Source organism: Stylophora pistillata, chromosome 3 (assembly GCF_964205215.1).
Source record: "Stylophora pistillata chromosome 3, jaStyPist1.2, whole genome shotgun sequence".
Lineage (NCBI taxonomy): Eukaryota > Metazoa > Cnidaria > Anthozoa > Scleractinia > Pocilloporidae > Stylophora > Stylophora pistillata.
This window is the reverse complement of record NC_142521.1, coordinates 2254665-2270768: the sequence shown is the minus strand read 5'-3', so window position 1 is coordinate 2270768 and position 16104 is coordinate 2254665. Positions and strand designations below refer to the sequence as shown.

General features: G+C 38.2%; 1 protein-coding gene across 2 annotated transcripts; it reads right to left on the bottom strand.

Annotated features, from left to right (window-relative positions):
* Window positions 1-70: 70 nt before the first annotated feature.
* Window positions 71-13329, bottom strand: LOC111327764 (ubiquitin carboxyl-terminal hydrolase 10-like). 2 transcript variants are annotated; one of them, XM_088754242.1, is made up of 16 exons: window positions 13173-13329; window positions 12978-13067; window positions 12751-12811; window positions 10360-10663; window positions 8891-9714; window positions 8055-8146; window positions 7596-7699; window positions 6948-6991; window positions 6529-6635; window positions 5891-5990; window positions 5384-5520; window positions 4863-4988; window positions 4148-4234; window positions 3834-3975; window positions 2927-2992; window positions 71-2450 (listed from the first exon to the last, which is right to left on the bottom strand). In XM_088754242.1, the coding sequence occupies exons 1-16, from the start codon at window positions 13188-13190 to the stop codon at window positions 2263-2265; spliced, it is 2490 nt and encodes an 829-aa protein (XP_088610368.1). In that variant the 5' UTR covers window positions 13191-13329; the 3' UTR covers window positions 71-2262. The 2 variants fall into 2 exon arrangements, with proteins under 2 accessions (XP_088610368.1, XP_088610369.1); XM_088754243.1 differs by having other exon boundaries at window positions 12757-12811.
* Between the last annotated feature and the right edge of the window lie 2775 nt (window positions 13330-16104).

Sequence of the window (16104 nt, the reverse complement as noted above, 5' to 3'; positions counted from 1 at the left end):
CGCACGCACGCACACACACACACACAAACAATACAACTAGCCCTGGGTCATAACACGAGACATGTTCACATACGTCTCAGAGGCGTCATTTATTCAGTCAAATATCAATGTTTGAATAGTTGTAACAACACCTCACAAACACATATTAACCGCGAGCAAATGCATTTCTTTCCATCCAGAAGGGTGCAAAGCTTTGCACTAATAGCATGTTACTCTTTCAATTTCCCGATGGGCTTATTACGTTTGCTCCACTTTTAGGTTTTTACAACAAATATAAACCCCTCTTTCGAATTTTTGGTTCTGTTTTCAAACTATGACCATCATAGCGCTGACTAGCCAAACTCAGTGAAAATTCCACGCATGACACGATGTTCGTTTTGGACTAGCGATTGCCAGAAATGGTGTTTAATGCACTGTTCGTTTGTAATTCCAGGCGCGAATGAGTATTGGATGTTAAAACTTTTACCACAGTTACACAAAAATTGTTCACCTCTGCAAGAACGTGTGCGACTGTAGTTACCTTGTTTGTTTTTTTCTCCTAAACATTAAATGTTTGATTTGAAGTCATCACTTCATTCCATGTCGTCACAACACATCCTTGTTTCATGACGATTTGGTTTCGAAATTAGTTACTAATGAGGATGAACTCTATTCATAAGAGCAGCTTTCCAAGCGTCCACAAGACTTCGACAAGCAGTTTCAGAGTACATCTTATCCTTTTTCCTGCTTTCAAAGATTTAATCCTTTTCTGGCCTCAAGCTGTAGGTAACAGCCTTGTCGAAATACTAAATCGACATTGTTTACAAACACTTAGATGTACTTTCCACAGTTATAAAATAATGCCATCTTCCATTTTATATCTCCGTATCTACATGTCACTATCCATGGTGATTTTTAAATTGAATTTCAGTTGTCCTTTACAATTGACTTGGGAAATTACACTTCAGCTAATAAAAAATGTCTTATTTCCTATTTCCATTTCCTATACCAACGAATCATAATTTTATTACTGTCTCACACTCGCTTCGCCCTTTTTTTCTTTCATAAATTTCAGTCAATCATTTCCAATCCCACGCTACTTAACCTACACTTGTCTTTAAGTGGTATCTTCAAAGGACTCTGAATAATATTAATCTTTTCCTAAAACCTAAGGTTTTGCTTCTTTCCAATTCTTTTCGAGAAGTTTTTGTTAAGAAGGTATGGCTCCAAATTATACGTTCAGTGTATTTGCACCCGGTTGTTTTCAGCGCCGTGAATTAATTCTATATTTTCTTGAAGATATGGAACAGATATTTTGCTGAAAAGCTCACCGGGAACAATATTTCGAGTATGCTTTAGAAGTCTCCGTTAGTCCCTTATTTCTATGAGAAACGAGATTACAACGAAAATTTGTTTGACCTTGGCGGGCTTTGCTGTGCTTTGGTTGTGACCACGACAAGCCTCATGAGTATATGCTTAAACAGTGGAGAGCGTTGAAGGAGTGCTTTGAGTGGCTACTCAAACTCCTGATATTCTTCGATCAACTAGCGTGGGATTTGCCCCCAAAAATAATGTAATTGTTGCAGGAATAAATGAGTTGGAATCATCTTTTTGTGATTTATATCTCACTGTTTTAGTACCTACTAACTCGACTATTCACCTCTTGTGTTATGGTTATGTACGTCAATTACGTAGTGTGTTATGGAAGTTCCATCGATAAAATGTACGTTTACGTTTTGTAACCCTAAATGTTTACTGGTAGTGCCTAAAATAGATCATCTGATCCTACTCTTAGGCTATCCAATTAGCCGTTCCTTGGTCCGTTACGCAATCCACATAGGCATTACGTGACAAAACATGATCCGACCAGCGGCTATAAAGATAACCAAGTATGTCTAAAATGTTCAGCCAAATTTACACAAGCAATTTTCCCTTGGCCTGGCAAGAGGAATGCTAAGCAAACATCGTTTACTGCATACACGAGCAAACAAAATTTATCAGTCAACCAAAATTCAGAGGGAAAAAAATTGTTTTAAGAGGCATTTCCCTCCGAAAATTCCATCCATTACAAATCTCCCAGCTCGTGGTAAATATTGACGAGCAAGCGTTCTGTGTTCCTTAATAAAATGTTTATCAACAAAAAAATGTTACGTTTTCCCTCCCAAACGACGACGGAAACTTTTCAAGGAAATCTTGATAGTGTAAACTCGGCTTAATTTTCTAAAGCTACTAACCTCTCCCAGTGACATCCCCCCCTTCCCTTCCCTTCCCTGCCATGCCAACTTAAGGCATAAGGTCTGTTCTTCGATAGAAAAGCATGTAGGGATCTTTTCCCTGTGTGGGTTTAAGAACGTAGTTTACTGGAACAACTTTAAGCCTGGTGTCGTCTGTTCTTATCCAGCCATGTGTTGGGTGACAGACATCGCTCGTGTAATGACCCCCCCATGCATTTTTGCCATGGTGATATACAACTGAAATAGAAATTCAAATAAATGACACGTCAACAGAGTGGGGAAACCTTTTTCCCAAGGTGGTATACAACTGAAATAGAAATTCAAATAAATGACACGTCAACAGAGTGGGGAAACCTTTTTTGACATGAGCTGGAAAAGCCGCCAGCCATACAGCCACTTTCCCGAAAGTTTTTTTAAATGTGTAAAAAAGGAAATGCAGGATTGTATTTGGTTTGGTTCCAGGCTCTCTCTATCTTTGCCCAACTATCATCTCAACTAATCATTGCTGAACTAAAACCTATTGCGACTTGTTCACTCGACTTTTCTTGCGCTTTCTAAAGTTTTTCTTGCTTTTACTTCACCTCTGAATATTTTCTGTAGGTTAAGGGCTTATCAGAACAATCAATTAACCATTTTTTAAGGTTTTCAAAGACGATAGCTGCCCAAGCTGGACAGTTATTTCGGTTGCTAAAACGAAGAAAGACACCACTTACCGGCAAAAAGCTTATACGTCTTTTGAGAAGCAGAGTACTTGTTCTTTACGTTCGAGGATAGCAGTTCTATTAAAACCAAAGACGATAATTATCGTTAAATCCGATTACACGGCGCTGACATTCAAAAAGAGTCATTATTCAAAAAGAGTCATTATTCAAAGAGAGTCATTATTCTAAGCAACATATGGCAACATATGGCAATCTGCGGTCTTTCCTTACATTTAGGTAGCACGGAAAGCCGTAAAACTCTTGAACAAAAGCTCATCTTTCAAACCGGCAGTCTAAATCCCACAGGGATCAACGAACGCTTTTCATTCCACTAATTTATTCGAGTTTTTCTCGTTGCCATGTTCCCACCAATAACGTAGCTCCATTTTCTGCCTTTAAAAGCACACAACCCACAATTCCTCTATTCGCTCCGACGAAGGGCTAACGCTAGAAACGTCACCTTTTGTAACCGTTACGGAGGCCAATTTACCATTTCAACTTTATTGATATATCCAAATTACTTCGTTACTCCCACCGACGCAGCCCCAAACAGTTTCTTTCGAAACTATCAGCGTTTATTAACTGACTGGTTGTGACTGACTGACTGACTGACTGACTGACTACCTGACAGAGACAGACAGACTGATCGACTGATTGGCTAACTGACTAACAAAGAAAGACTGACTGGCTGACTGACTGACTGACTGAAGACTGTCTCAATGACCGACTAAATTCAATAACATTTATTTCTGTAATTTTTTTTCCCTCGACGAAATGACTCAAATCATAGACTCATCCCGAACTTGTTTGTCTAACATTTTCCACTATCTTGGACAACTATCTAAATCCTTTGGTTGGCTTTTTCAGTCATTCCCATCGTCTCAAACTACTTTAGAAGAGCTCTGTAAATGGACTTTACCTTTCCCAATGGTGAGGTCCAAGGGGTAGTCGACTACCTTCGTCAGCTTTTGGCTGCAAGACTTGGAGTAAATAAATCTCTTCAAGTGTAAGATGAGGACTTTAGGGAGCCCTTCGAGGGTCACACGTCGGGAAATGTCGACCTTGAAGAAACATCGAATGACATGTTAGCTTGATTAGTCTTCAACAGAGACTCAGATTTTTATTTGTTGTACCACAATCATGTCAGAAAAACTGCAACGTTATTTAAACGACGTCCAAGTTCAAAAGTTACCAATCTTTTATGCAATCACAGGAATTCCTTTTGACTCTTACCTGCACTTTAGTTTTAGTACAAGTGTAACCTTGTACTTCTTCTTTCAAAGCCAGATTCTTCAGAGCATCTTCAACGGACGTAACAGTCTATCGAAAATACCAAATAATTTGAATATATCAACAAAGTTGAAATGGTAAATTGGCCACCGTTACGATTATAAAAGCTGACGTTTCGAGCGTTAGCCCTTCGTCGGAGCGAATGGAGGAATTGTGGGTTGTGTGTGCTATCAAAAAAACGGATCATCGAAAAAATCAGAAGTCTCAAACACAAACACAAATCGAAACCAAAAAACCAAACTTGTCACAACAGCAAACTAAAACAAAGGCAATATTTTCAAGAATGGCGCCAACGAGAACTCAAAGTAGCCAAAAATAGGCCGCGTAATCGTTTTCAAGAGCGGCAAAACGCATGCGACCCGGTAGTGATTTCTTTTCATTTTACATCTGATCGGTTGAAAAATTAGCGGAAAATTTCCTCACCAATTAAGGAAAGTTCTGTTGCAAAACAGATGCAACATCGGTTGGCTTTGGAAATTCAATTGAAAAAAATTGAAAAGGTTACATTGAAAAGTTCTGTCGTTCAGAAATCGAGTATAGAGGAGAAAATGCTTCTCAATCTGAGGAGAAAATGCTCCTCAATCTGAAAAGTCTGTGCGAGATAATCTGATAAGGACTGCTCTTTTCCACTTTCTAACAAAAGCTGTAAATAGCAAACCTGCACATCCAACTGAAGTTCAAAGAAAGGTTCCACATTAGCAGAGTCCTTCAATCCAGCTTGGTGAACTGATGAACGCAAAAAACCGCCAAAGATCTCTGATATCAGCGACTGCGAGTACAATGCCTGAAATTTACATAGTAAGTTTGAAGATACAATACTTTAGAGGAATACTGCCAAGGGGAAACTACAAGATATAACTATCAACTATGAGGGGATAGGGAAGTAAAAACAGGTAACAGACATAAAAGAACATGGATGGGCGAGGATAAAAATTGTACAAACCGGAACGTTAAAATCGAGGGATGGAGGGAAGGGGGGCCCCTGTTCGGTTTGTCAAAAAAACGGTAGGTGAGCCTCAGTGGCATATTTTGAGAAGTTGACTACTTGCCTAGTTTTGTTTGTCAGGTTTGATATTTCAATTTCTTTTGGAAGGATCGGTAAGTTACAGGAGGACTAGTAGAGCTACAAAAACTAAAAAGGGTTTTTTAGTGGGGGTGGGGGGGGGGGAGGGCACTTACCATTCTAGTCACCACGGATTTGTTTTTAGGTCCGACTTGTTCCCAGTCCCCATCATCTCCCTGCTCTCCAGCGAAAAGTTCCTCATCATCTACCGAGTCATTAGCCTTCAATGACAAGTGCACATCTTTCTCTGGGGCTAAAAAACATAAATAAACAGTTTAAACCCTTCTTTTGAAATGATCCGTTGACATGGAGTTCTAGTTTTTGTTCCAGTAGTTTTGTCGTTCACTCACCAAAGGCCAGAGCCAGCGAGCAGGTCCTCCCTATCACCCCTGTGACACTAGCCTTTCTTTGTCCGCGAGAGAGTTGGAGGCGAGACAGCGAGAGGGGTCTCATCCACACCTCTCGCAGAACTCTCGCTGAGCTCAAACTCTCTCGCAGCAGCGGCAAAGAAACGCTCGCGCCAACACTCGCAGCACTAACAATAAGAGACTACTGGTAAAATACAAACGCTACTTACTGCAGTCAGAGGAATAACGAGGAGAGAATCTGAAAAAAATCTTTACCTTTCAATGGTGCTGATATTATCTTTGCAAACTGCAGCATCTCTTCGTGTAATCCATTTAAAATGCAGCTGAGAAACTCTTGAGCATCCTCTTGCCGACCCTACAAGAAAGTTCAACAAATTGCAACACCCTTCTTAAACAATACATAGTTTGTGATCACTTTCTTTGTAAGTTTTGTCAAGAAAAAAACGGCGTGGACAGCCTTTATTCAACAAGTCTACGTGGCTAAGCAAGAGATTTTGACCAATCTATTCTCTTTGGGGCAGGACCATTTGTTTCTTTGCTTATTTGTTTTTGTCTTTCCGTGGCCATAGTTGAGGAGAAAAAAACTTTTTTTAGATTCATGACACATCTGTGTTCTAACTCTTCACAAAGCAAGCTCACTAAACTTCTAGACCATCTGTCTATCTCTTGATATAAAGAAGGCAAGAGTTTACAGCGAGAAGAGTTCGGGACACCAAGCAATTGAGAAGGGACAGGTGTTTCCTGCCCAATAAGGTCTAAACCCAGTTAGGGGTACTTCCCATTAAAACATCTATGCAACTTTGCCTTCCCTTCACACTAATAGGACCGTAAGAGAAAAAACAGTAAATAAGAATTTTAAGCAACTATCACTTTGTTCCTATATATAAACTCACCTTGACTGAGAGTGAGCTCTGAATTATTTTTAGCATATTGTATACATAGACAGGTTCAAATTGTTCACCAGTGTTAAACTCCGGTTTTGAAGAAGGAGAACTGCCACCTAAAAGTTAAAGAAACAACAACAACAAAAAAACATGAATTACCCACTCAGAATAAAGAGTACCAATCAAGAGGATACTTTAGTAAAATATTCTTTCTTTATGAACAGTATGATTTTCAAGGATTGTGATGATTAAAATGAGGGGGATTATGCAAAACTCTAAACATTGTTATAATATACAAAATAACTGCAATTTGTAAGATCAAAAATCTGATATGACAGCTGCAACATGTAAAGTGAGCTTGCTTGCCCAGATCATTCACTTATGGCACTATTCTAAAAACAATTATCACAATTGTCGTACACACATACCTGGTTTAACCTTTGTGTTCTTAAACTCATTCATAAACACTATTCTGTAAAAGGAAAATATTCATAATCTTCAAAAATATGCTTGAAAATGGAGTTGGGTTCTATTCCTTGCTTTGGTATACTGGTTAGCAAGTACATTTGTTTTGCATGAACACATTGTGGAAAAGGCAGCCATGCTTAATATTGGGCAGAACATCCTGGCCTCATAAATCACACTCCCCATCTTACAAAATTGAAAAAATTGTTTTAAAGGTGAAAAACTATTAAACTGAGGAAGGGTTGCCAATTTAACAATTTTTGAAAATGAAAGCGATATTTGCAGTAATGAACACAATTTAAACAGTAGTGAAAATAAGGCCTGAAAATTAAAAAATTCAGGCCTGTACAGGATTTGAACCCATGCCCTCTGCAATACTGGTGTAGTGCCCTATTGACTGGGCTAACAAGCCAACTGAGAGCTGGTCATTCTGTTGGTTTGTAATGAACCCATGAAGTGGTGAATCAATGATTGTGAATACTATATGAAAATCATATATGTGAACTGTGGTTTAAGAAATGAATATGAAAACTGCACTTCACATATTCACAGTCATTAACAATTATTGATGAAATAGTTTTCCTCTACAAGAGGAGAACATTTTCACTTACAGACTGTCTAAAATAGGTGTTGATGTTGGACCTCTTTCCTTTAATAAAGGCAACTGCCTCAGTAGGTTGAAAAATGGTGGACACCCCACCAGAGCTTGAAGAGTCTGATCACAGTTTAGGACAAAAAAACATTTGCTGTTCTCAATACAAATGAGATCCAATCTGGAGTTAAAAAGACATTGCAGAGGCAATCAAGAAAGAAATGAATTCTGCCTTTCATCTAATTAATTTGTGGGACCTCTTCAACCTTTAAACCCCTAAGGGCGATAAGTAGCTTATTTCACCTTATAGCTATACTCTGCCGAATCACTCATTAAAACCATGAGAATGAAAGAAATGATTGTTAAACAAATTCTCTATGTCAGTGCCAAAGAAAATGTACAGCACAAAGAATATGGCTACTGATTATAAGGTGTAAAGGGTTCAACTAAACATTTCCTAGTGTAACTGAAAAGATACAGCATTAATGTAACACCAGTTCCCTCGGTTGATCAGTCCTCTTGGGATGTAAGGTTTTTGGATGTATCCTAATTCTTGTCTTTGAATACTTTCTGCAAAATATTAATTTAAAAAAAGTCACAAAGGAATGTTTGAACTCAGTCTACAAGGTAAGTGTTACTTTTCTCAGTTATGATGACCTTTCAGTTCACTTACTGTCAGTAGTAACAATAAACCCATAAAATGAAAATGTGCATCAGAACTCAAGTCTCCTCTAGCCATTGCACTTTTGGAAAAATTTTTTTCCTTCTTCAGTCCTGATGCATAATTTAAACTTAGTTATATTCTACACCTCAAGATGAATTTCTTCACATCCTTTTTGTTTTATGAGATACACAATCTCATTACAGCCTAACTTTACATACTGGTAACATTCAGCTGACAATTGTCAAACACATACACATGCGCACACACACACACACACACACACACACACACACACACGCACGCACATGCACACAAACAGTGCAACACTTACAGTCCATACTTGGTGTCCCCTTGAGGAAAACACTGGAAAGTCAGTACAACCACATCAAGTTCAAGAATGTTTACTTGGAAAATGACTGACTGCAAAGCAGACAGACAGAAAGACAACCAAAGATAAACAGATAGACATACGGATAGATAGATAGACTGATGGATCGACAGACAGACTGACAGAGAGACAGAAAAACAGACTGATGGACAGACTGTCGGGCAGACTGACAGACAGACTGATGGACAGACTGACAGACAAACAGAAAAAACAGACAAGCAGAAAAAACAGACAGGCTGACAGAATCTTTTGTAGTATTTACCTGCAAATTTCTTGGCAAACTTGTCCTCCTCCACACTAACTGGGGTTTGTAATGTAGCATCTTCTGTCATTTTAAGATTTGAAATTGTTTGCATTTCAGTTCTCACAACAGGACTTGTTGTTTTAACTACAATACCAGATGATGGTTTTGCAGAGTTTTTGAACAAGTCTGCCCATGATGAAGGCTTTGAAGGCTGATCTTTTTTGCAAGTGATTTCTTCTGCTGTACTGCTTGTTTTTACACTCTGATTCACTGGGATGGGACCTTCATGTTCTTGTTCTGGGACTTTACAAGTCTGAGTAGAACTTAGGGTATCTTGTATAGTGCTAATGGAAACTGTAACTTTCATGTCTGTGTCGCTGTGAACAGGGCTGTTTGATGTGCCATCTGTTGATAAAGAACTCTTTCTTTCTTCAACTGTGTCCCCATCACAAGAACTTGTGCTTTTCCTCTGTACAGCTGTTCTTTTGTCTGTGGTAGAAACAGCACCTGATTTTTGCTCCTTTAATGCTGAGTTCAAAACATTTACATGTACTTTTGAAGTTTCTTTCACGACATCACTGACAGCAACTTTATCTGCAGTAGGTAAAGATACAACAGCTTTTCCTTTTGAACCAGAGCCAGTGGAATTAACTGAAGCCCTTTCTTTTTCACTACATTCACTAGAAGAGCTGGACACAGATCCAGACCTCTTTCTTTGCCTTCTTCTCTTGCGACGCTTGCGTGATCTTTCATTTTCCGTCTTCTCCACAGCTCTCTGGGTGTTCACTGTTAATGACAGGGGAGGGAAGTTGTCAACATCAGGTGCTGAAGTTCTTGGGGGACTGCAAAATAAAACAATACTTCTTCAGTAAACAATACATGTATTTGTGAATGTTCTCAACTTAAAAGTTTCCCTGGATCCAGACATCAATTACTTAACAATTAATCCCCATGCACATGTTTCTATAAAGAATGGAACATTTTCAAAATAAACAAATAAATAAAAAAAAAACTATATGTGGCAATCAACATAAACAAGGCAGTTTTCTAAGCCCTCTGTTCTCAGAAAAATCCAGAATTTACAGTGTTGGTTCTTGCCAAGAGATGAAAACAATAGAACCCTCAATGTCAGAGGGAGAAGCAAAGAAACCTTCAACTCACATCTGATGCTAGGGTAGCCAGGCGAGCATATCAAACACCTCTTGTTACTTGCTGAGCACAGCACTCTCTACTTAACATGAGAAAAATTTCACTGAATACATGCCATGCCAATTCAATAGAAAAGGACAAAAAATATCCTAAATTCCTTGGCTGCTTTGTTGAAGTTTGAGTGGAAAAGGTTGGCTCCTTTTGACATTTTATTGCCTAAGTTGATAACGTAAATTGGCCCTCATAGAGGTTTAACAGCTGATGTTTCAAGCATCAGAAGACACAAATCAAAACTGAATATTTTTTATGCCTCATAGAATTTGAAGCCACTCCTTTACCTTTCAGTTTTACTTTCTGTCACATCTTGTTCAGGCTCTTTGTTGCTGTTTCCACAAAACACAAAGTGTTCAGAGCTACTTTGGACGGTTTTATCTGATGATTGCGTGACTTGTTTCTGCTTTGCTTCTGGTGAACGAGCTACTGTATCACCTACACCAGCTGTTGTCCTCACCAATTTTCCTGGAGAAGTTTCCTGTTCACTTTCTTGTCCCACTTCAACACCTGAGTCTTCAAGACCTGCTGTGACATTCTTAGCTGCCGCAGAACTGTCACTTGATGAGACCTGTGTTGAGGTGTCACCAGCTGCCACACAGGAAAACAAATGATGTTACCTTAAGATATGGATATGGCAGTGATATCAACCCATTTAACTCCCTAAATCTCATATTTAATTCTCCTTTTATGTCTGCCATACACTTCTTCTTATGATATTAGTTTGGAGAATTTGGAATGGGATCTGCTAAGAATACCCTACCTTATATTTTTCTTTTTCTCATCACTTGTCTGCTGTATTCATATTGTAAGGAGAAATTATGTCTTGATCACACATGGAGGGGGAACATTAGGGGAGGTTCTGAACACAGCAATACCGCAAAAAGAAAAATCAGCAAATTCAGCATTAACACGAAAAAAAACTTGCCAAATATCACAATATTTCAATACCAATTTGAAACTCTATGTCATGCATGGAATATTCAAACAATATTCAAACAATTAAGCTGGTCAGAAGTACATGACTCAATCACTTGTAAGTTCTCCCATGGACTCAAAACAGGTAGATGATGTTATCTTCATCTAACACCATATTCTCACAATTAATTTATAAGGAGATGAGTGGCAGCTAGAGGGGAGAATTAACAAGCAGATCTTTGGAATTAAAGAGTTAAGCCTATTGTACAAAAAAAGTATTACAATGTGAAGCACAATAAAAAAGGGAAATAATAAACAGATCTGAAGAAGTAACAGTTTAATGGATGTGGATGTGTCAAAATGCAATTTGTAAACAAAAAAGTTTAAGTGCAAAATGGATATCATCACATAACCAATTTTGTTGCCAAATGAAGAAGACTGTTGCCTCTTAATATACGATACAGGCATGTGGAGGAAGGTATTTGACCCAACCTTGTGTGAATGCTAATTCCTAGTAACCAAGAAGTTCTCAGAAGAATGACAATCAAATGTAATTCTTTAACAGTCTGTATATCTCCACCTTTCATAGGAATCACAGGACCACTGAAGTTTACATGTAACTGAGCTTAGCAATAAATTTGTACCTTTCATAGGAATCACAGGACCACTGAAGTTTACATGTACCTGAGCTTAGCAATAAATTTGTACCTTTCATAGGAATCACAGGACCACTGAAGTTTACATGTACCTGAGCTTAGCAATAAATTTGTACCTTTCATAGGGGTCACAGGACCACTGAAGTTTACATGTACCTGAGCTTAGCAATAAATTTGTACCTTTCATAGGAATCACAGGACCACTGAAGTTTACATGTACCTGAGCTTAGCAATAAATTTGTACCTTTCATAGGGGTCACAGGACCACTGAAGTTTACATGTACCTGAGCTTAACAATAAATTTGTACCTTTCATAGAGGTCACAGGACCAGTGAAGTTTACATGTACCTGAGCTTAGCAATAAATTTGTACCTTTCATAAGGGTCACAGGACCACTGAAGTTTACATGTGCCTAAGCTTCGCAATAAATTTGTACCTTTCATAGGTGTCACAGGACCACTGAAGTTTACATGTACCTGAGCTTAGCAATAAATTTGTTACTTTCCATCCACGACATTTACTTCATAATTGCTTGTGATGAAAACTTTTTAATTCCACTTGAAATAACAGAGATATTAATCTGCACTTTTTGCTGGGCATAATTGGTTACAATCTGTTTTATTCATCAGTTTCTCGTAGTAAGAAAAAATCGAAACAAAATATATATTTAAATCGCCCTGACCTTCAACAAACTAAGGAAGTGGGTATTGTCACTGTCTGCACATAACAGAGTGATCAATATTATAGGAAAATTCATTACTTGACAAGGGAATTCTATTTACAACCATTATCACTGATTGTATTTCGATATATCACTGTGCCCCACCCTCTCAGATCCTCTTCGATCTGTACACTACACAAACTCGATATCACACCAATTTTTTAAATTTGAACTCATCTTCCGGCATATCAAAGACGAGCCAGAATATTGCTCATATTTGCGACCAACAATCATCACAATCATAAGTCGCTAATTTCATTATCTCTCAAGATCAACCAGTAGCGCCTCGCAAATTAAATGTCGATGTATATTTTTGAAATAATCTCGTTTTCCGAGTCAGGATGCTCGCGCGAAGGTAAATTACAAAAGTATTAGATACATACCGGTACCGTTAAAATCATCGCCTCGTTCCTCGTGATCTGAGTAATCGAAGTCGAAGAGAAACTACAAAATAGAAAACCTCAGTAAAACAAAAAAGAAACCAATGCGAGAGACGATCGAAAACCAAAGCGTGAGTAAATTTTGTCTCGACCTGCAATGTAATCCTTGAAATTAAACACAATTTCCCCGACGTACGCATAATTAAGAGATCTACTGAGCTAATTTTTACCTCAACCGGTGGTATATTTCCGATTTGGGCTGCTGAATTACTGAAGTACTTTTCCCATTCTTCAGCTGTGAAATCCCCAAACGTAAAACCCTGAGACACGAAAGAACAAGAAATTTTAGGACACGTCTCGCCTGAATTTCGTTTTTACAACGCGTGATTACGAGGAATCTAATACAAATGTAACATATTTCTTACCTCTTCCGAATTAGGCATTTCTTGAGCCACGATAGTGCTCAATTAACTAAAGCTCAAATTCTCCATGGACAAAATTTCCCTTAAAAACTCTCGAACCAAACAAATCAATTTGATTCTTCCATTTGGCCAGACGAGCGCATGAGCTGTGAAAACTTGTGACGTCAGTTTTCGTCTCGGTCCCGTGGAATCCCGTAAAAACCCGAGATAACACAAGCTGAGGGGATACTTGGGCGTAATCATAACATCGTTGATTTTTTAATATCAAAACAGCTGGTCAATTTTGAGCGTATCATGGCAGGAAGCCTACGGTGGCCCAGAAGGCTCAACGCAAACAAAAAATATACTGCAGCAAATAAAAAATATACTGCATCAAATAAAAAAATCAAAACCCAAAGAAAAAAAGTACGCAGCAAATAAAAAAATGCACCGCAAACAAAAATACTGCAGCAAATAAAATATGCAACGCAAACAAAAAAAAAAGAAAACGCAAACAAAACAAATTGGAACGCACCGCCAAGGAAGACTGGGTAATAGTTCTTAGTTTCCCGCCAACACTCGTTACATCCTTTGCTTGTTCACCTTTCCCAAACCATGTTCTGCATGACAGTACTGGTACCATGCTGCTACTTTAAAAAATCGATGATAACTCTATTTTCATACCCTTGATGAAAGTAATTTTCTATAATCCTACGCAGATCGCTTTCGTCCATAACCAAATGCGAGTTCCAGTTCATGCCGTTTTGGCGGGAAACTAAGAACTATTACCCAGTCTTCCTTGGCGTTGCGTTCCAACTTTTTTTGGTTGCGTTTTCTTTTTTTTTGTTTGCGTAGCACATTTTATTTGCTGCAGTAGTTTTTGTTTGCGTTGCATTTTTTTATCTGCTGCGGTCCTTTTTTCTTGTGTTATGATTTTTTTTTTATTTGCTGCAGTATATTTTTATTTGCTCCAGCATATTTTTTATTTTCTGCAGTATATTTTTTATTTCCTACAGTATATTTTTTAATTGCTGCAGTATATCTTTTATTTGCTGCAGTATATTTTTTGTTTGCGTTGAGCCTTCTGGGCCACCGCAGAAGCCAGTATATCGGCACGAAAAAGAGCTCTGTTGAAATAAACGTTTATGCAAAGGATTGCCTCCAGCAGGCGGTAGTTTGTGTTTCAGCGCGCCAAATATTAATATTCGGTCGCCATATTGGTCGGGTGGAAGGGTTTGGACGAGTGACATGACACAGCAAGGGGAGGTGGGGGAAGGAGAGAAAAATCTGACTGGAATTAGCTTACAGTGTACCCGTTTGAGAGCCAAATAAAATACTAATTAGACAAAAGGATACAAATCAGAAAACATCGATCAGTTACATGGGTAAAAGGAATGAGAAGATAACTCCACAAAGAATTCCAGGTGCAAGTGAGTACTAAATTTGTTCCAGTTTTAAAAAAAACAAAATACTTGAGACTTCTTACCAACACTTTTAATCTCAAGTTTTGACACGAACAACACAATTTCATCTGTCCATTGCATTTTCTGCTTCAGTTTCGGATATCAGTTTCCCGTGTAGCCAAAGAAATACTAGCATGCGCCTTCTCCGTCGTTTTGCACGGCCTCTACTGCACAAAGCAACACAAACGTAATGCAAATTACAAGAATAGCCCGGGCATTGCGCAACATCGCCAACATCTGCGAAGAAGTACTTTTCAATCGCCGATTTACATATATTTTTTCCCTCCAACACGTACGAATTTGGAGCCAAAACGTTTATTAGATCCCAGGCTTTCCAGATCAACCCCGTACATACGCGACATACGCATGTTTTAAATGACTAGGCCGCTTGAAGTGATGAGTTTGTTTTGGCCGAGCGGTCAATGCCAGTCACGACTTCTTTTAAGTTCGACGACTTCGAAGCCCGATTTACATGGTTTATTTTTCACTTTTCCAAAGTATTTTGCGACTTCTATATAGAGTAATAAATATATATCGTAAATCTAACCGTACATTTAGATAAGGTTATCGTTAACTATGTCTAGTTCTGCTTTTCGCTAAAAAATTAACAACTTCCGCTATGATTTTGTGTCACTATTGGGGGCCTGGAAACGAAAAAAAATTAGAGGCAAATGTAATGTAATTTTTTGGCATGAATAAACATAACAGCTGTAACTTTGCCAGGAGTTGAAATTTTATTTTTGCCAAAAATGAATTAAAAATCTGAAATAATGACTTGAATGACTTCTATTATTATGGAAAGCACTCAGCCCTTAACGAGGTGACTTGGTATCGCTGGAAAAGTTATTCCTCCTTGAAGAGGACCGAGATGAAAATGAGACCAGCAGACTCCTGACTTAGTTAATTCTGCCTTCTTATCTTCAGATAGCCTTCAGTTAACAGCATAGCTATTATTCACTTCTGACTTACAATAACGACGAAATCTCAATCAAGGCCAAATAAGCCTTTCATGTTTGATATCCCTGATAAGGTACAGCGGATTTTCTAAAAAACCGTTCTAGCATAGTCTTTTTAGTTTGTTTTGTTTTCTCTCGTTTTGCAATCTTTCTTAAACCAGTCTCTGATTGCTACATAAAAGTTTAATTTGAATGATCAAATAAAAGAGATGTAATATACAAATGAGGTCCCATTAGTGGTTCTCTGGATACTGTATGTTTGTATAAGAAATTACCGGGATACAGGATACCTAAGGAAAAAATTACCGGGAAACAGGATACCTAAGGAAAAAATTACCGGGAAACAGGATACCTAAGGAAAAAATTACCGGGAAACAGGATACCTAAGGAAAAAATTAACGGCATGTGGTATATTTAAAATATAGAGATTCAGGAGTGTCGAACTGGAATTGAGGCGATAAAAAAACCACAGGATACGGTATATTTTGGCAAAAATTAAAGGAAAGGAGATACTCGCTCCTCCCCAGTGCGGCCATA